Raw genomic sequence first — 22,065 nt, 5'->3', positions numbered from 1 at the left:
AAAATATTACTGTGTGGTGTACATGAAGACCTTGCCTAAGGGCAGTAAGGTTGGGACTGAATCACAGGACAGAACTTCCATGTTTTTTCCAATAGTAATGGCTGGAATCCTGAGAAGTGCAAGGAAGAAATTATCTGCATGACTTGGACCTAAAAATTACCTAGATATCTCATCGATATCCACAGTGTCTATCCATTTGGTGCTTTTTTAAAAAAAAGAAAAAAAAGGCAAGTGAAGTTACCCAACACTGTGGGTAAACTTTGGGCCAAAGTATTCATGTCTCAAGGAGGTGGGCAGGGTCATATTTAAAAGACCCCACTGTCTCTGGTCAAACTTCATAAATAATCGATCAAGCTACTATGCCCAAAAGATGCATTCCATATGAAATTATTCACATAACATTAATGAGAGTTGCACAGGTACAATCTATAGTAAGGGGCTATGCCTTAAATGTGGTGTTTTTAGGGTAATACTAGAACAGTAATAAAACAATCAACCTATTTTGTAAATAATGGTTATCATGCAAGGACCTCTGACAATCAATGGCTTGAGGTCATGCACAGTCAAACTTTCCTCACCCCCACTACATCAGGAATTGGTTTGGAAACTCCTCTTCATTTTAAAAGTAGTTTTCATTGTGGGAGGTACTCTTTGTGGAGGAGGGGAGATACTAGCCAGGCATTTTTCTGGATCACAGCCATTACCACTGGAAAATTACAATGAAACTTTATACCGACAGGTTGTGAGAAAAGCAGTACTGAACAAGGACCAGCATTAAGTCGACATAAGCATTCATGGATGACAATTACTTCCGTTTTATTTTTCCTTAAGTGCTTTAATGTTTTGTCCATTGTCCAAACTATAAAATCTGATATGAGTAAGACCTCTGCCCAAAACATCTTTAACAGTCCACTCCCACACTCACCGACTTAGAAAACTCTTATGCCGGGCAGGAGGAAATTAGAGAAGATTCAACCAAATGTACACTTAATTTTCATTCTGGCACTGGTACTTGCTACATACTTGTTGTCCTTGTTGTCTATCTCTAGGAGGTGGCCTTGATTAAAGCCCATTGTTCAGGAAACTAAATACATGTGTTTTCAGATAGCATAAATATGCTGCAATGACTAAACAACATTTGAGGAACACATGCAGCATTGGACGCATGCCAGACACAAACCTTTGTGCTTAAAATGTTATACAAATACTGTCTGGCACGTCTGATTTAAATTACATGGCAATTAAAATCCACAAGCTTTCAATATCCCTGGGTTTAACCCGTCATGGCTATCATCACTACTCTAAAGGCAGCATTAGCCCTAAAGGACTTCTTCTGGTCACAGATGACTATGAATTTCCTTGCCTGGTTATGATCAAGCATTTTAAAATGATTACTTAACAAGTAGAAGGATCTCCACCTTGGAGATTTCCCTTTTGTTGAGTTTTTGCTTCTTAATACAGAAAGTGAACACCACAGCCATGAAATTTAACTAGGAGTGTGACTGTAAGCACACTTTATAAAGTTCCACCAGCACAGCAATGTGGGACATTCCAACTGCACCAGTGTTGTACTGTGGAAGGTCTCATCAGATATAAAGTGGGAGTTGGCAGAAGGGGGAGACCTGTTGTAGCAATGCCACAATAAAATCCCAAAATATGAATACTAGGAGAAAACATATGATCACCTGATGCCAAGGAAGGCCTGCAGCCTGAAGAGATACCACAGAGAACAGGCAAACACACGAATGGCAATGCCATGCTGTCCACTAACCAGGAAACCAAGTTCTCGTATGCCCTCACCCCCTTGATATCCACATGTACATGTACACCACAGACTTCTCTGCCACCATCTGCTTCACATAAGGAGTTAACTGGCATGCTCCACTGCCATGTACTGGTGCAGCAACAGCACTCAGCAGGCACCCACAGAATAGAAGGTCATCTGTGTCTTTATCTCACAGGACACAAACACACATCTGAAGTTGGCTCTCCTTTCCATGTTGGAGGGCTCCTAACAAGCACTTTCTCAAGTAGTTAGTTAACTGTTCCTCAAAACTGTATTTCTCCCACTTTCCATATAACTTTTAAGATCCAAGTTCACAATATTTTTCCACATCATCTTACAAAAATGTTTTTATGAAGAACATGCATAATGTTTGCTAGTATAAGTTTCATATCAACAGCTGTTAAATCTTCAGGAAATTATCTGGCTATAGAACCTTTTTCACATCTGTCAGATAAGTGAGAATTATTATTTATTATTTATTTATTATTATTATTTTATTAAATTTATATACCGCCCCATAGCCGAAGCTCCCTGGGCGGTTCACAACAATCAATATCAAAATACAATAAAACACATTTTAGAACAAATTCAAACAACAGTAAAAATGGGCTTCCTTAAAAATTATTAAATTTAAAACGTTTATAACACATATTAAAACACATATTAAAATGCCTGGGAGAAGAGGAAGGTTTTAACCTGGCGCCGAAAAGATAGTAATGTTGGCGCCAGGCGTACCTCATCAGGAAGACTATTCCACAATTCGGGGGCCACCACTGAGAAGGCCCTTTTTCTTGTTGCCACCCTCCGAGCTTCCCTATGAGTAGGCACCCGGAGGAGGGTCTTCGATGTTGAGCGTAGTGTACGGGTAGGTTCATATCGGGAGATGCGTTCCACCAGATATTGTGGTCCCGCGCCGTGTAAGGCTTTATAGGTTAGAACCAGCACCTTGAACTGGGCCCGGAAACATATAGGCAGCCAATGCAAGCGGGCCAGAATTGGTGCTATATGTTCGGACCGCCTGGTCCCCGTTATCAGTCTGGCCGCTGCATTTTGCACGAGCTGATGCAAAGAGTTACAAATTTAACATAAAAGCTTTTGTAAAAAAGAAAGAGCTTCATTTTCTTAAAACTTACAAGGAGTGACCAAGAGACTAGAAGCTGGCAGACCAGGTGAAGCTGGAAAAAAGATACTCCTGCTCACAGATGTCATCTGAACATCACACAGAAAAACTTAAGTCCAGAAACACCAAGCGTTCCCATGCTGTAATCCTGATCCTTCAAGGAAATATCAACCCCATTCCAGAACAGGTCTACAACCCAGTTCAACTTGCCACATATCATTAATATCTCTGTCTTATCTATAGTGAGCTCATCCATAGGCATTCATCCAATCCATTATTGACTCTAGATATTGGATTCACTGAACCACATCTCAGTGAGATTCACATGCTCCTAACACTGAATTCTAAATCTTTGTACAGCCTCTCCCAGTAATTACATGTAGACAGTGTGAGGAAAAAATAAACTGAAATGGGATCTGTCAAGGGTTAAGGGTCTTGACCCCCGAAGACCACCACCCTTGCCAGATGACCACATTTAATCAAAACAGCCACAGACTAGTCCTGCCAGGTAGTCTTCTGCCAACACCCCACCTAGGGGAAAAAATATCACAAGCCTCCTTAGAGGACTTGCCTCTGATTCCAAAGGAACAAGAGCTAAAATGCCACGCTCTCTGCTCCTAGAGCCTTAAGCCAAAAAAAAAAAGGGGGGGGGGAAGCTTATTCAGCAGCCTTGTGGCCATGAAGGGTCTAGGATATACATTTAGACCTGAGTTCCCCTGGAAGAATACTCACAACTTAAATATGAGATAGTTTTATTAATAATCTTTAAAGTGCAGATGAAAAATACATGTGCATCAAAATATAAAAAAAATAAAAAGAACAGCATAAAAATCCTTTAACCTAGTTCACCCACAAAGGTTAGGTACAAAACGTTCAAGAAGACCGTTGAGAAACAAGCAAAGGAATAAAATAAAAAACCATAGTTATACCTCTCTATACATACCAACAGAATTCCAGTATAGCAATACCACCTGACCCTCTCAGGTACACACGAGTCAGGGCAGAAACATACACAGAGGGCATGGGACAGTGAACAAAGGATTTCAAAATACTTCTATAGGATGTGCAAAGCAACAGCAGGCAGATCATAAGGTCAATCAGAGTTTACAAATGGGCAGGGCATTCTGGACCTAGACACTCGGGACCAATCAAGGGGTAGAACTGATGGAACCCTTTGGACCTGGGACAGACCCTAGCCAATCAGAGTGGCAATCTGAACAGAAGTTTCTAGGCCTAGGCTCATGATGAGAGCATCACAACTTCAGCATGTGAAACCAATTAGCGAGAACAGCCATGGCCTTGGATAGGCTCTCTTATCAGAGCACAGGTGCAAAAGACAAGTTCACACCACCAACTATGGAAGCTGATAGAAAAATGGTTTCTTTCTCACGGACTGGCTGCAGCACAGATTTTACCCTTTAGATTCACAGAAAATGGATTCTCAGAATCCATCAGGGCAAAGTCATTTTGACAGAACAAAGCAGGCTTTCTTGACAGGATCCAATAATTAGTTTCACCCTAAGAAACCTGCAGTTGACATACCACAATTCGCTCTATAACTTTGCCCATTAATGGAATGATTGAATATTAACAAGGAATTCCCCGCGGCTGATGAATTTAAGGGTTTAGGAGAGATTTTACATTTTACCTCTTTCGGTGATCACCCTCTCCTTCAGATTAAGCAGAATTGATAAATATCTCTCTGCAAACTGGAATTAGCTTAGATAGGGAACAGCCTTTGAATGAGCACAGGTTGTTGGACAAACAGCTGCCAGAGGCTTGTCACATCCCCACACTGCAGCAACTGAAACTGAGGATCACTCCTAGACTGCCATAGGAGAATTACCATTGAGATCTGCCACAAAATGTTGCAGCGTAAAGTACTCCTGTTCAAGTCACCCAGTCATGACCTTCCCCAGAATATTCCATTCTGCTTTTTGCCCAGTTTCTGATCCCCTGCAACCGACAGTCAGTCAGTATTCTGTGGCCATTTAGCACGCTCCGTTCTCCCACAAGCATGCTGGGTTCCCCATAGGGATAGGGGAGAAATTTGATTCAGTTCACATTTAAAGTCAAATTGATCAAATTCGCACTTTCCAAAACAGTATGAGAACCGAACACAGCCATTCTTCAAAATTCATACTTATCAGAATTTTGCGATGCAGCTGTCTAACCAAGCAATGTTTACAAAAATGCACATATTAGGGGAAAGTGCACAAAATGAATATATTGGTGAAAATGACATACAAAAATGCATTATTTTAAGAGAAATTGCTTGCAAAAATATGTAAAAACGCATACAAACATGCATTTATTAGGAGAAATTCACACTAAAATGCTGAATTTTCATGAGGATTTTTCTAATTGTGAATAGCTGCAGAAATATGGAGGAGTGAATTTCAGATTAGAAAAATGAGAAAGTGAGAGAACTGAAACTGACAGGTCATGGCTTCATAGTTCCCCAGAGCTTGAGTGCCATAGATTGGCACTCAATCCTAAATATTAGAAATAGAAGGAATAGGGATTTGAATTTTTAAAAAAGCAAGAAATATAAACATTTGCCTTTATCAATGCAAAATGCTAGAAATTCATATTTTGAGTCTGAAGTCATTCACATAATACCTAAGAAGGTACAAGTTCCTTATCTGAAGATGCAGAATATCTGACAAGGGCACATTCTAGGTTTAGACACTTTATGCGTCTGTGGTTTTGATGGGGTAGAGGATCTCCCGCATATTATGTTATATTGCCCAATTTATCAGAATCCTAGAGCAAATTTTCTACAGGAGTGGCTCAATTTCCGTGGGATGCCCACGGAAGAGGAAAAAATATTATTCTTATTATCTGATACAAACCACGAGATAACACGTAAGGTATCTCTTTTTGCGCTGGCGGCTCAGAAGCTAAGAGCCATTTTTATTCTAAGTTTACAACCAAATTAAACTATTTAATAAAAATTTTTAACTTAACTAATAATTAACTCTAGTTCTTTTAGCATAATAACTTTGTGTCTTATTTTTATATTGCATGTTGCTTTGTACTTGTGTTGGCCTATGGCCCTACAATAAAATTGAACTTGAACTTTATGTCCTGTAGGTTTATATTTTTTGTTAAAAAAAAAAATAACAATGTAAATACTGTGGCAGACCAGTCACTATTCAACTTACGTTTCAGAATCAAGCGGAGTATTTTTTCCTCTTTTTTTATTAAGAAAACAAAGTCTGAGCAATAGCACATGATTTAAAGATTTTCCCCATGACAAAAAGGGATTTTAACTCAGTTGAACAAGGAAATGTAAACATTGACTTGAAATATCAAGATCTATAGTACACAGCATGTATTCCAAAACAGGAAAGTAAAACACAGAGACTTTAAGTTATTGACATTTGCATTTGGGAAGCTTTTATAAGCACACAGATTCAACTAAAAAAAATCCAAGAAGTATGTATATAAGCAAGATATGCTGTGATGCTTTAATCATTTGAAAATTAAAATTATCCTTCTGTTCTGTGATCTATATTTTAGAGCACACTACAAAAAAGATGGAAAAAGTGTAGTTTTCCACATGCTGGTAAAACTTCTTTGGCTAAGATTTTAGTAATGTTTGGGGGAGGGGAGAGAAGAAAAATATAATACCTGCCTCGTTATTATACAGAAAGGTTTACTAGCCCTCAAAAACTGCTTATCAAGAGCTCTTTAATCAATTTAATTGCCACCTCCAATGAGAAAGTCTTGCAGGAGTCCCATTTCTTTGTTATATGCAGAGAGTTCCTAGCTGAAGTACTTGGAAAGATTTACTTCCAAGTGGTCACCTACTTAGATCAAACAGTAAATCACCGACTCTTGTTATGGTGTTTGTTTAGGTGGCAGCAGTTTAGCTGGCCTAGCCTCAATGGCCCCTTACTGAGTTCTCAGTGTGTGTGGCCCATTTTGCTCTGCAGCTGCCTTGACACACAAGCCCTACTGTGTACCAAGCCAATTGTTATTTTAATGCAATTCGCAACAGTCTAGTTTGCCCTTACCAGCCTGAGCATTTCCAAAGAGCAACATGTTAAAAGCTCTTCAAACAAAAGACAGTCATCTTAAGAGACAAAATCATTAATAATTAGTATTAAATAATTTGGTGGCTTGAGATGTAACTAATATACCAATGCCTCAGGTCCTTTGATTGAAAGTTTAAAAGACTAAGAACAAAGCAGTTCCCAAACACAGAGGCAGTGCAATATACTTGTTCAATTTCTTCCTAATATTGTTCAAAGCAAGCAATATTTATTTGAAAATGAGTTTAAAAAATGATATGGAGTTCAAATTTTAATACAATAAAATACAATAAGAAATAAAAGTGATAAAAAGACAATTAAAATTAGTATGGCTATTTTAATGTGATGGACGTGCATGTTGTGTTAAAATAAGTTCTTTCTCACTGCTTCCTCTGTTCCCATGCACTGTCTCTGCATTTCTTTCAAGCGCCCTGTCAGTCTCTTTTCTCCACTCAGGTCCTTCCCAATGCTGTAGCCGTTGCTTTATTCCTCTGAGGAAGGCAACGTCTTCTCCTCACCCCACCTCTGTCAATTCTGGTCTGTCCTTCTTACCTTCAGGGCAGACTGCTAGGTTCTAAAGATAATGGAGCATCTGCCGCACCCACCATTCTTCACTCACACACACACACATACACACACACTATGCCCACCATTTTTCACACGCATATAACTATCCCACTACACAGAGTCACTGCAGCAGATCACTTAAATGAAGTTAACAGACCACTCTTTGGGAATCCCTGGTCTACAGTAAATCATCCTCTTCCATGGAAAGAATAATCATTGATAGTAATTGCAACCATCCTTTATCAGTTATAATTAATCTTATCTCCTGACAGACTTTCAATCAAATATAATTTCACAGCATCCCACATCTATCAGGATATCATAATTAGAAACACAAAGGAAGATTTATTTTTGTTCTTTACACATAAATCAGAGAATGCTTCCTATTCTATTTGACAGGAGTCTCATAACGCTAAAATGAAACTGCCAAAAGAGAAATAGATTCTATTAGTGCAACTGCTGGATATGTGCAATTGGAGCCACACTTGAAACTACATCCCAATGGTTCTACAGGTACTGTGGAATGGGATGTGCATCCCCACTGTGAATCACTAGCTGTTGGACTGAAGGCTATTATGTGTAATAGTCATATAACTTATTTGTTGGACAAGAAAATCCAGAAAAGGAGTAGAAGTACAAGCTAGTAAGGAATAAATCAAAACTAGCAAAATAAAGACACTGAAGGGCAAGCTCTACTGTGTGCATAGGTATCATGGAGGGAAAAAGAGGTCAAAAGGTTTCTAGGATCAAGGTTGCCCTTAGCACTAAACCATGGTTTAGCACTACATGAAAAACTGGAACCAACCTGAGCAAAGCTTTGAGTTTGCATACTCCCCACTTCTCTCACCTCTTCCCATACAGCTAGGAGAATTTCACTAATATCTCATTTTACGTTTCACTAGACTTGATTGTCCTTGCATATGCAGCAGAGATCACCAACTTGGGTCAGTTTCAGAAAAACAACTTCAAACTAAGGGTTATGACGCTAGCTTGTTTAGCTAGAGTTTGTGATAAATCGCAATCTCTGGTTTGTACACAAGGGTATGCTGAGATTAGGAAAACATAAAATGAAACACAGGCAAAGTCTTTTCCCAACTGCACAAAGTGAGGGAAGATCAAAGCTGCTTTCACACTGCACTTTATTCCATTATTCTGATGATTTCTTACCTGGTAATTTGCGCATTATATTTGATCTTTCACACAATGTACAAGCTATTCCACTAGAATTCCAGAACTATAGTGCAAGTGTACCACTAACTTTTATGATAAATAATACCAGAAATAATCCATTTGCAAGCATAGGAACCTGGAAAATCGCAGGAGTTTTTCGCCATCTGCAGCTGTTCACATGACAGGCATCCCAGCATGCACTGCTTTCCCACCCTTTAGGTGAGCAGGGTTTTGTTTTTGCCTGATGAAAATTGTACCGGTATTCTGGCATAGACACAGGTAGCAGCAGCATTTCCCCCACACACACCTGCATCCATATAACTAAAATAATTTCAAAAGTCATATGCTAAAGGGAGAGGGCTTGATGGCGATGGGACGAGTTCTTAGACCTCCTATCCAGTGGGGAACAGTGCACACATGTATAATGGGTGAGGGATGAAAACAAGGTGTTCACTGCAGCCACGTCAAAGACAGTTGCACAAAATGCGGGTATATCGGTTGAAAAAGCTACTGTTCCTTAACGCAACCAGTACTGCAGCATGAAAGGAATTTTAGAAATTGGGATAGAAGCGCTACCATTTAAATCCATTAAAATAACACAATAAGCCTCATGTCTGAAAGCAGACCAAGAGTCATAGTCTCATTTGAGCTCATTCCATGAGCTTGTGCACATAGCACTAAACCAAGGTTTAACATTATGTGTGAACTGGGCCAGTCTGTCCTTTTTACACTGATCAAGCAGAATTGCATGCTCTGTAATTATTTCTTTCTTCAAGAAATAAATTTCTTTCTCTTTCATATGTATCTATTTTCTTTGTAACACACCTTTCATCTAAACAACATTTAAAAATGCATACACATTAAAAGACTTACATGTCAATCTCAACAACATCACACCCTTCCTCAATCCTAGAAATACAAGAATGTGCTTTCAAAAGGTTCAAATAGGTAAACTTCATGGGTGAAGAATATTCCACAACATTCCACACTATACTAGCCACTACAGAAAAGGCCTTGTTCCTGATACATGACAATATTATGTCTACAAACAATGCAACTTGGCACAGAATCTCATTAGGTTAACTGAATGCACAGGGGACCTCATACAGGAGAAGATGCTCTCTCAGATACCCTGAGCCCAAACCCTTGCAGGGCCTTAAAGGTTAACACCAGCATGTTCACTGAGAATAGGAGAAGAGCCTTCAAAAATGGTGTCACATGCTTCCAACAGCTAACACCTGTTCAAAGTCTAAAACAAGAGGAAAAAATCCAGATTCATTTGGACGTTTTTCTGTCAGTGGTCTCATAATTTGTTGAAATTAATTAAAAATCAGCCATGTTCACAGGGTACCTGTAAACCTATTACTGACCTTGCCCCATACTCTGACCTTCATCTTTTGCAGATTAAAAGTTAAAAAAATGCATGGCTGCTTTTTAATTAATTTAAGAAATCTAATATTGAAGTCAATAAGCATGGGCATGCTCAGGAAGAACCACCTGTCAATGTTCTAAAAGCCAGACTCACAGTTGTTTGGCTTGGCTAATCAGGTGGCCACACCCACACCAGACATTTATTTCACTTTAGACAATCATGGCTTCCCCCAAAGAATCCTGGGAAGTGTAGTTTGTGAAGGGTGCTGAGAGTTGTTAGGAAACTCCTATATTCCTGACAGAGCTCCAATAGCCAGAGTGGTTTAACAGTCAGGCCCTCTTCTGGGCATTGTAGCTCTGTGAGGGGAACAAGGCATCTAAAGTGAAATAAAAGTGAAATAAAGGAAGTGCAGGGTGTCACTGAGGAGAACTGTCTAGAGTGAAACAAAGGTCTGGTGTGGACGTGGCCAGTGACAGCTTTAGTTTAAATTTGGGTGGAAGACTACATGTGCCTGCTGTACAATAAAAAGGTGTGGGAAACTATGAAAAACAGTGATATTGTTCACAATGTTTTCCTTTGGGAAAGGAAAGGGGCTTTCCCTCTGCCCAGTGCCCACCCACCCAATCTCCTCCCTTTCCCCTTTCTGCCTACCCCTCCCCTCCCTCCCCTCTCTCCCACTTCACCCTTCACCCTCCTCCCCCCTCTGTCCCTCTGCCAGGTTAGTTTCACCTAGACTAAGCATGATGATGCAGGAGTAAATCCAACTGAACTCAAAAAGCAGGCAAATGATCAAATCTGCCCTCCCCTCCTCCTCCCCACTCCCTCGTGTCCCGTCCCTTCCCCCCCTCCCTTTACCCCTCCTGCCCCCTCTCCTCTCCCCTCCCCTTCTCCTCCTCCCCCATGGTCAGTTTCACCTATGCTAACCATGATTGCTTGGGAGTAAATCCTACTGAACGCAATAAGCATGCAAATGATCAGACCTGCTTTTCCCATCCCCCTCTCCTCTCCTTCCTTCTCTCTCCATCCCCTCTCCTCTCACCTCCTCCTCCCTTATTCCTCCCCTTCCCTCTTCCTTCTTCCTCCTCCCCTGCCCACTCCAGCCCTCCCTCCCTCCCTCTTCTCCTCCTACCCTGTAGTCAGAGAGGAAGCAACAATATTATGACAGATGATATAGTTCAGATAGACATTTTAAATATGTTTTATTTACTTTGCAATTTTAGTGAAGCATTTTCTTTTATTTCTGTTTCTGTGAATATGTGAAGAACAGCAATGCACAATTTACACTAAGAAAACTCCAAAAACAATTATGGAATAATGGCACTAACTATTCTGCAGAATCGTCTCCAGTGGACATAAGGAGTGTCTCAGTTTGCACAAGATAAAACAATAGGAGGTGAAATATATTCCACCAAATTTCTGGGTGTGCTTTTATGTTTTTAATTGACCATGCCCACCCTTCCTTAAATAGGGTGGTTTAAGTATACCAGGCTGAACACATACATCTTGGGCAGGCCAAGTTTGTTTTTTCTAACAGCTAAAGTCATTGCTTAAGTAGCAACTTATTGTAATCTGTCTGATTTTACATCAATCTGCAGTTTCAGATTCAACTGTTAATGAGCCCAAAATAGAAATGGAGCACAACCTCCAGTTTGAAACACAAAAGGCTGTCTTCATCATCATATGACACTGACCAATAAAAAGGCTTTGAAATAGAAAATAAATTTGAGACAGATTTCTAGGTTAAATGCTCTGTAGAAACAGCAGTAACACAGGAAAGAAGCAAAGCAAGAATGCCAACATACATACCAAAATGTAATTCTCTATCTTTAGAGATGGCAGGAGTTGCCACCAATCACCATAAGCTAAGAGGCGCATGTTAAAAATTATTCCAAGCTACGTAGAAAGTGGACTGTGAGATATCAACAAAAACTGTGTTTGCATTTTTATAAATTTGAAGGGCAGTACAATATCTCAGAGAGGTCAGGCCTTCTGCCCCCCTAGTGCATTCACTATAGCTGTCCAATTTCCCCACTCTTTAACAGTTTGATAGAAATATCTGTTGGCTATAGTTATGTTCTTAAACCACAAGGGTCTTTTGCCTGTTAGTGAATAGAATTCTAAATTTCTAGGATGCGAAATACCTAATTAGGTCATGAAGTGCATTTCAATGCCAATGCAGGACTTTCATGCAGTGTATTTTCCAGTGCTTTGTCCACTTATTGTGGAATGACTTAAAAAACCCTATACTACTGCTCTTTCCTTCAGCAAATATTTCCAAAGAAAAAGAACTTTTGTCAGCTTAACACGTTCCCTAGCCATCACCTCATATTTTCCTTTCCTTCATTTTAACTTATTGTGTCTACCTTCTTGGATCATATGCTTCAGCCATGGATACATTTGATAGATAAAATTAATTGGATTTCCTTACATTTTCAACTAAAGTTTCAAGTAAGTTATGGTCGCCGGAACACCTTCTTGACTGGTACAGTAATCAAAATCAACTATGCTGTTTGATAGATTATCCACATACTTATCAAGTTAACTTTTAACAACCCATTACTATTATCCATGCTTGTTAAGAAGAATGTTAACACTTCTAAAGCAAAGTTAATGGCACTGGTTATTGTCATCAACAGTATACAAGACTGTCAGCCTCACCAATCACATCTAGGTTTCCTGGTCCAAATCGCCACTAAACCATGAAGCTCACTGGGTGGTCTTGGACAGGCCACTTGGATGTCATGAAGATAAAACACATGAATGACAGGATACAAACATGGTAGGGTTGTTGTTTTTTTACAAAAGCAAAAAATATAGCTGCCTTGGCTTCCCATTCTTCAACACATTTACTTAGAAGCATGGCCCACTGACATTTCAATAGGACTTCTTTCCAGTGATGTACACCCAAGACTGCAGCCTGATCTTAGTTACTGCAGCTATCATGTCATAGCCTTTATGAGTACAGCTTCCCAGTACAAAAATCATAGAATAGCAGAGTTGGAAAGGGCCTGTAAGGCCATCAAGTCCAATACCCTGCTCAATGCAGGAATCCAAATCAAAGCATTCCTGACAGATGACTGTCCAGCTGCCTCTTGAATGCCTCCAGAATGTCAGGAGAGCCCACTACCTCTCTAGGTAGTTGGTTCTATTGTCATATGGCTCTAACAGTTATGAAAGTTTTTCCTGATGTTCAGTCAAAGTCTGGTTTCCTGCAACTTGAGCCCATTATTCTGTGTCCTGCACTCTGGGATGATCGAGAAGACATCCCAGCCCTCCTCTGTGTGACAATCTTTCATGTACTTGAAGAGTGCTATCATATCTCCCCTCAGTTTTCTCTTCTCCAGGCTCAACATGCCCAGTTCTTTCAGTCTCTCCACATAGGGCTTTGTTTCCAGTCCCCTGATCATTCTTGTGCGAACCTGTTCCAGTTTGTCTGCATTCTTCTTGAAGTGCAGAGACCAGAACTGGATGCAGTACTCAAGATGAGGCCTAACCAGTACTGAATAGAGGGGAATTAATATCCATGCGATTTGGAAACTATACTTCTGTTAATGCAGCCTAATATAGCATTTGCCTTTTTTGCAGCCACATTGCACTGTTGGCTCATATTCAGCTTGTGATCAATGACAATTCCAAGAACCTTCTCACATGTCGTATTGCTGAGCCAAGTATCCCGCATCTTATAACTGTGCATTTGGTTTCTTTTTCCTAAGTGTAGAACTTTGCATTTATCCCTGTTGAATTTCATTCTGTTGTTTTCAGCCCAATGCTCTAGCCTATCAAGTTCCCTTTGAATTTTGTCTTCCATGGTATTAGCTGTGCCCCCCCCAATTTTGTATCATCTGCAAATCTGATAAGCATACTCTGTACCTCTTCATCCAAGTCGTTACTAAAAATGTTGAAGAGCACTGGGCCCAGGACTGAGCCCTGTGGTACCCCTCTCATTACTTCTGCCCAGTTGGAGAAAGAACCATTGATAAGCACTCTTTGAGTACGATTCTGGAGCCAACTGTGGATCCACCTGATAGTTGTTCCATCCAGCCCACATTTAGCTAGTTTGCTAATCAGGATATCATGGGGCACTGTGTCAAAAGCTTTGCTAAAGTCGAGATATATTATGTTCACTGCATTACCACAGTCTACAAGGAAGGTTACCTGACCAAAAAAACAAAATCAGATTAGTTTGGGAGGATTTGTTCTTCATAAATCCATGTTGGCTCTTAGTAATCACTGCATTGTTTTCAAGGTGCTTACAGACTGACTGCTTTATAATCTGCTCCAGTGTTTTTCCAGAGATTGATGTTAGGCTGACTGGTCTGTAGTTCCCTGGTTCCTCCTTTTTGCCCTTTTTGAAGATAGGGACAACATTAGCTCTCCTCCAGTCATCTGGCACTTCACCAGTCCTCCATGATTTTGCAAAGATAAAGATAGCAGTTCTGAGAGTTCTTCAGCCAGTTCCTTCAATACTCCAGATGCAGTTTATCGGGCCCTGCCGATTTGAACTCGTTCAAAGTGATTAGGTATTCCTTGACCTTTGTTTATCAATCTCAAGCTCCTATCTTGCCCCTTCTAGTTCATGTTTCCCGGGAGGGTCATAGACCCTTTTATGGGAGAAGACTGAGCCAAAGTAGAAATTGAGCACTTCTGCCTTTTCTTTGTCATCTGTTATCACTTTGCCATCCTCACTGAGTTCTGGCCCACTAGCCTGGTAAACCACCTTCTAAACCTTAAGGTTCACTGAGGGTAGAATTGTGAGTGTAATTTGAATTTGGGGGGGGGGAAGCAATACAGGACTAATGCCGTCATCAGGATCACTCTGCTGCTTGTCAAACAAAACATAGTATTAGTGCTGCTATTATACCAAAAACTTAATAAGGAATACATGCTATCATAAGTGGCTATTCTAGTACTAGGGAAAAGCATCCAATGCCAGCACAAGACTTCAAGCTGCAACATCACACCAGTAACTGGGCTTTAAATTTCCTTCCATTTACCCACCCCACTCCCATCTAGAAAAAGATATAGGTACTTAAATAGTTACTTAAGTGAATATTTCCCATCAAACACAGGAATACAACCCCCTGTCTTTGGTATAGTAGCAGCACTAGTGCTATCTCTTGTCCCATAAGCAATAGAGTGATCCTGATGCCCTCTAGTTCCCCGCCATTCTGCTTGCCCAACAGAATGATCTCCCCTCTCCCCCTCCACATGCACTGTTCTGTGGTTTCTTCTGACCCTCCGGAGCAAATCTGAGGGGAGTGCATGGGGGAGGAGAGGGTGGGAAGTCCTATTGTTTTAGCAGGAATACTTGCACTGGCTTCTGCCAGCACAACAAATTAGCTGAATATGAACCAGCATTATGTAGCAGTTCCATATAAGTACCTATAACTTTTCCCATATAAAGGGGAAAGCAGTATTAGGGAAGACAATTTGAGGGTGGAAAAATGGCAGAAGAAAGGGTTAGACCTCTCTCTCTTACTCCATACATACATACATACACACACACACACATACATACAGAGAGAGAGAGAGAGAGAGAGAGAGAGAGAGAGATCCCATTGGCAACTGTAGCCTGGGCAGCTGCATTTAAGTAAAAGAAAGAAAGAAAGAAAGGAAGGAAGAAAGGAAGAAAGGAAGAAAGGAAGAAAGGAAGCTTGGAAAAGTTACTTTTTTAAACTACAACTCCCATCAGCCCCAGCCAGCATGGCCACTGGATTGGGCTGATGGGAGTTGTAGTTCAAAAAAGTAACTTTTCCAAGCTCTGGAAAGAAAGCATTAAGGAATAAAACTCCATGTGATGAACATCATGTGCAGCTTGAGTTCTAGTTAGTGAAGAAATGTTAGTGACTAAAACCCTTATGAAACATATACCACCAAGTCTGAAAGACATTAGAGATCTGGCAAGCCATTGTTTACCTCGTGATAAATATTTTTATTTATCAATGCTAGCCACTAGCAAGCAACTTCTGTCATGTTTCAAATCACACTGGATAGTCTAAACTGATAAAGCAATAAATGAAATTAACTTCATTCAGATTGCATTCCCATGAGGATGGTAAATACAAAATTATATTATAAGCTGCTCCCATTACTTTGTTATGGTTGCCCCAGTTCAAGCAAATAAAGCCTTTTATTCTTCAGGATTCAGAAAATAACAAAGAGTGAATGTTTGTTAACAAAATGACTCCTTGCTTTACCTACGTTTTGGAATAAAATGCTTATATTGATTTTAGGGTTTTTTAAAAAAAAACACTCATGGGAAATACAATTCCCCCCTCTATTTTGTTAGTCAAACAATATTTTGAGAATTATGTCCATTACAGAATTATTCAAAGCTAAAGCTTAAAAAAGGGGTGTGCAGTGTCCTCTCCATTACTGAAGATGAACAGGTGACTATACTTAAACAATCTAGGGAGAACACCATAATGTAACAATATTTAATTCAGCAATACTTACATAAACATCTTTCAGATTCTTTTCATAGGAAAATTTAAGGCACTCTCCATTTACTCCTCCATCAGAAATATCAAAATTGTAATTGTCCGCCAGTTCGCTTTCAAACAACAATACTTTTTTAAGCTCTTCAATATATTTCTCTTGCTCCATTTCCATGTCAGCAGCCTCCTTGGAAATCTCTTCTTCAGACACTGAAAGGGGAAGAATTAAAATTAAAAACCAGTGATTCCACACACATTTTTGTCAATGGTTCTGAAACACATTAGCCCCTCAATTCAATTTGTTTCAGGATGACTTCAAAATATAAAACAATGCAAGACATCTTGCCATGATTTGTTTTACATTCCATTCCTTATCACTTTATTGTTACTTAGCAAACACTTTATAGGTCAATTTATTGGTGCTAACCTGCCGAAGGTATTTAAGAATCACCACCTCCATACAATAAGTTAAGGGTTTCTAAAGCTAAAGAAAGATGAACTGCCTGATCCTATGCAGTATAAACACACCTAAATCCACTCAAATATCTGGTTTAAATGCATAAAGTTTTGCAAAGGATTATAATCTAAAATCCAGGATTTGATCCAAACTTCACAGAAATAGAGTACCTTCCCAGAGAATTCAGTACTATCTGTATCCTCTCCAACCCTGCTTATCTTTAAAAAAACAATTCAATTTACTTCTATCTGATCCCCATCTGAAATTACTCTATGACTTCAAAGTCCATTTCACAATCCTACATGAAGACAAAGAAATCAAACCAAAGCCTACGAATGATTCCGAGAGTAAAACAGGTACACACTTTGGCATTGGTCTTGATAGTGGAGGCTCAACATTTAGGAGTAAGCACAATGGAGTTCAGTGGAACTTAGTACAAAGTAAACATGCATGGGATTGTGGGTCACTGGACTGCCTTCAAGTCGATTCCAACTTATGGCGACCCTATGAATAGGGTTTTCATGGTAAGCAGTATTCAGAGCGGGTTTACCATTGCCTTCCTCTGAGGCTGAGAGGCAGTGACTGGCCCAAAGTCACCCAGTGAGCTTCATGGCTGTGTGGGGATTCGAACTCTGGTCTCCCAGGTCATAGTCCAACACCTTAACCACTACACCACACTGGCTCTCTGTGGGTCATTAGACATTTCCTGTTTATGTTCCACTGCAATGCCTTTTTATGTTATTTAATCATTTTTGTTACTTTTTCTTAATTTTTACCTTCAACCCAATCCACAAATGAAATCAAGCTTAGTTCAATAGGTCTTCCAACACCCCCATGTACCACCATCCAGAGATCAACACCAAAATTTCAACTGATCCCTTTAAGAGTCATCTAACACCTTTTCTGGTCTTTGTGGCGAGTCATTCCTCCTCAGTGACACTCTGAACTTCCTTTCAATATGGAGTACCCCTTTTCTTGATGACCAGCACTTAGGGCCAGTATCATCATCTGGCCCTTTGGGATGCTGCTGAGGACTCAGGGCCACAAGTGGGGTCCAGCACTGATACCTGCTCACCTTTTTAAGAAAAAAAATCCTGACACTCTGATCAACTGCCACCTTAATTACCAATAGTAACTCAGACATCTGGCTGTCAAATTAATCAATCTCCTACAATGTCCCTGATCCAGCATCATTCTAGGGCATTGTGGGAAATTAAAATGGTGGCTATACAGAGCTGCCAGGTGCCATTTGTAATGTTATTGCCAAGTAAACCCAACAGGGCTAACCAACAGACAAGGTTCCTCAAATGATGTTTTGACCATTATTTATTATTTAGATCCTTTCCAATCGGGCTTTAGGACTGGACACGGAACTGAAACAGCCTTGGTCGCTCTGGTGGATGATATGAGGAGGGCGCTGGATAGGGGAGAACATACATTCCTCGTCCTCCTGGACCTCCCAGCGGCTTTCGATACCGTCGACCACGGTATCCTGTTAAATCGCCTGGAGGGATTGGGAATAGGAGGCACTGTTTTATGGTGGTTCCGTTCCTATCTCTCCAGTAGATATCAACAGGTAGCGCTGGGGGATGAGGTTTCAGACCCTTGGCCCCTCAACTGTGGTGTGCCACAGGGTTCTATCCTCTCCCCCATGCTATTCAACATTTATATGAAACTGCTGGGAGCCATCATCAGGAGTTTTGGGCTGCAGTGTCACCAATATGCGGATGACACGCAGCTCTATCTCTCATTTAAATCCTCACCAGAGTTGGCTGTGGATACCTTGTCCAATTGCCTGGAGTCCGTAAGTGGATGGATGGGAGAGAACAGATTGAAGCTGAACCCCGACAAAACCGAGGTGTTGCTGGTGGGAGATAAGAGGAGGTTGGGTAATTTTGACCTGGTGCTTAATGGGGTGAGACTGCCCGTGAAGGACCAGGTCCACAGTCTCGGGGTCATTTTGGACTCCCAGCTCTGTATGGAGGCTCAGGTTTCCGCAGTGAGCCGGGCAGCCTGGTACCAACTTCATCTGGTACAGAGGCTGCGACCCTATCTTCCTATACATCTGCTCCCACGGGTAATACATGCTCTGGTCTCCTCTCGATTAGACTACTGTAATGCGCTCTACGTGGGGTTACCCTTGAAGACAGTCCGGAAACTCCAGCTGGTACAGAATGCGGCGGCACGCTTAATAAAGCAGAGCCGTCGCCAGGACCATATCACCCCAGTGTTGATCGAGCTACACTGGCTGCCAGTTGTATACCGGGCCCAATTCAAGGTGTTGGTATTAACCTTTAAAACCCTATACGGTTCCGGCCCAGTTTATCTGAAGGAACGCCTCCAGTATCATCAAATATGCCGCCAAACAAGATTAGCCTCTCAAGACCTTCTCTCGGTCCCACCGGTGAAAACAGCTAGGCTGGTGCGGACCAGGGAGAGGGCTTTTTCGATTGTGGCCCCCACCCTTTGGAATTTGCTTCCCTTTGACCTTCGGCATGCCCCCTCCCTGATGACTTTTCACCGAGTCCTAAAGACCTGGCTTTTCAGGCAGGCCTACGGGATTTCCAGGGTGGGTTAGGTTTTATACTGTACTAGTGTAAGATGGTTTAGATGATTTGATATTATATTGTGATTGTTATGTATATATGGATATTGTATTTTATATTGTGTACGTCGCCCAGAGTGTCCGTTAAGTCGGACAGATGGGCGACTAATAAATAAAAGTTTATTATTATTATTATTATTATTATATTGACCATGGCGCCTCACACCTGGGAAGAATTTCTGTTTTTAAATGCATTCCTAGTTGTTCTGGAAACTTCCCATGTCATTTGGAATCCCCACAGCAGTTGTCAGACAGGGTAAGAGTATACACTTACAATCCAGAATGGAAATGGCTCACTAAGCAGATCAGATAATGTACAGATCATTGCTGTCCTACACTCCCATGAAATGTAATCATTTGGAGGCTGATCAGCAATATGATTTAGCAGCTTGCACCCATCCAAGTACTGTGATCACAAGCACAACTTGCTTCCCACACTTAGGAGCATAAAATAAGCCTAAAAATAGAACCTGCAAACCAACATCACTTACATACACATCTGTGTACACTTCTTGCCAACAAATTCTACAAGGTCACTTGAAAGGCTCTATGTTAAGTAAACCACTGCATCTCTCAGGCCATATATCCAGAATAGACATTTATGTGCAGGCATGCACAGACAGGACTCTAGTTTTCACTTCTACATTGCCCTACAACAAATGAGTCAAGCCACTGCTTTGTTTTAAAAGGATTTTGCCTTGTCAGCCCTGGATTATGCAGTAATAAAAAGCTAAAGGGAACACCATGGGTGTTCCTCAGATTCCCTACATACATTGGTCCATTGGATTGCAGCCTGAATAATCTGAGATGGTAAGAGAGGTCAATAGGAGTTTGGGGGCAAAGTTTCATCGGTATGCTGATGACACTTAGCTCTATGTCTCCATAACATCTGAATCAGGAGAGGCTGTGCAAGATCTGGAGTGTTGTCTGGATGCAGCAGTGGAAGGCTAATAAACGGAGTTTGAACTCTTGGAAGACAGAGCCACTGCAGGTGGGTGGTTCCCATGTCTAGCTACTTGCCTGTTCCAGATGGGGTTGCATGTCCTCTGAAAGATGTAGTTTGGGGTTGCTTATGGACCCATCCTTGTCACTGGAGGTTCAGGTAGTCCCAAAGGCTAGGAGTGCCTTTTATCACCTATGGCTGGCACACTAACTATGGATGTTCTTCAACAGGGATAGCCTGATCATGCTGATTAATGCATTAGTAAGCACAAGACTTTATTAGTGCTATGCACTCAATGTGGAGCTACCCTTGGACCTGTTCCAGGAGCATCTGCTGGTGCAAAATACTGTGGCTAGACTGTTGGTAGGGACAGACTACCATCAGCACCTAACTTAAATGCTTGTATTAGCTGTCTGTAGGCTACCAGGCCAAGTTCAAGATTCTTGTACTAATTTACAAGGCCCTTAACAACTTGGAACCAAGGTACTTTAAGACCTACCTGACACCTTATATCCCTGCCTGTTTCCTACGGTTTTCAGGGGAGTCACTGTTGATGACTTATAGGTAAACACCATACATTTAAAACTGTTGCTATGCATTTAAGACCTGGTAATGAAGAACCTGGGGGAAAGTCATATACACCATTGTGTGGACTTATTGCAGAAAAGTGAGACAGAAACCCTTGAAACAAATAAACTAACATCAATTTATCATACATCACCTCTCCCAGTCCAAGCTGATTGACCATCACTGAGGATAACATCAAAGCCAGTGCTCAAATCTTTTTGCCAAGCTATTTGCAGAAAATATGTTGTGCCTGGATCTGAAACAGGGCAGATTCGAATCACTTTCTTCTCCATTGTTCTCCAGCCAGCTGTTCAGGAAAATTGGGTGGGGGACACAGGAGTGGTGGTGGAGAGAAATAATATATTTAATCTGTTCCCAGCTCTCTAAAAAGGAACAAAACATGAAATTGGCTATGCTAATCGCAGTTCTGTGAATTAATTACCAATGATATTTCTATTTCTCAATGAAACCAAATAATTTAAGGTTCCTTTATTTTTCCTATAGGACTTTAAAATCTAATACACAAAACCTGTATGGCCTTCATAATCGGACAGAGAACTTAAACATGCTTTAGAAGAAATACTCAACAAGAGTGTGTGTGTGGGAGCAGTAAATATAATTTACTTAAGCCAACAAGCGGAGGAAGAAGGAACTTTGATTTAGGCTTCCTACCTCTCCCAAAGCTAGCACAAATTATACACGTGTACAAGCACAGAGGCAGTCTTCTCTGCTGCTCACATGCCTCACTGGATCTAGGTCCACAAAGCCTTCTTTCCTTGAGCAACAGAGAGGCTCAGCTCCAAATGTTAACTTAAAAAACAGCTGCACTATTAAAAGAAAATTAAAAAGAAATAGGGAGCAATTCACTTAAAATAATGCTGAGGGCCTAAAGACTACAACCATAACAAAAATCACAACTGGAACTCGTCAACTGGAAAAAGCATTTTGAATTCTAAATGAAAAATCAGTACTCCACTCTTGATTGAGCATAAATACCAAAG

At 40.7% G+C, this 22,065-nt stretch overlaps 1 protein-coding gene across 8 annotated transcripts in view; it reads right to left on the bottom strand.

Annotated features, from left to right (window-relative positions):
- The window catches only part of XRCC4 (X-ray repair cross complementing 4), a 201,539-nt gene that overhangs the window by 162,305 nt on the left and 17,169 nt on the right, over positions 1–22,065 (bottom strand). For all 8 annotated transcript variants that reach the window (XR_009761877.1, XM_061621930.1, XM_061621909.1 and 5 more), the window contains 2 exons: positions 21,219–21,371; positions 16,512–16,702 (listed from right to left, as the gene is read on the bottom strand). Coding sequence is in view for 7 of the 8 variants with exons in the window: in XM_061621930.1 (XP_061477914.1) it covers positions 16,512–16,702; positions 21,219–21,357 (330 nt within the window). In the remaining variant the exon portion in view is untranslated. The remainder of the gene's footprint in view (positions 1–16,511; positions 16,703–21,218; positions 21,372–22,065) is intronic.

The sequence above is a fragment of the Rhineura floridana genome, chromosome 1 (assembly GCF_030035675.1).
Source record: "Rhineura floridana isolate rRhiFlo1 chromosome 1, rRhiFlo1.hap2, whole genome shotgun sequence".
In the NCBI taxonomy this organism is placed as follows: Eukaryota; Metazoa; Chordata; class Lepidosauria; order Squamata; family Rhineuridae; genus Rhineura; species Rhineura floridana.
Note: the sequence above shows the minus strand (reverse complement) of the source record. Positions and strands in the feature narration are given on the sequence as shown.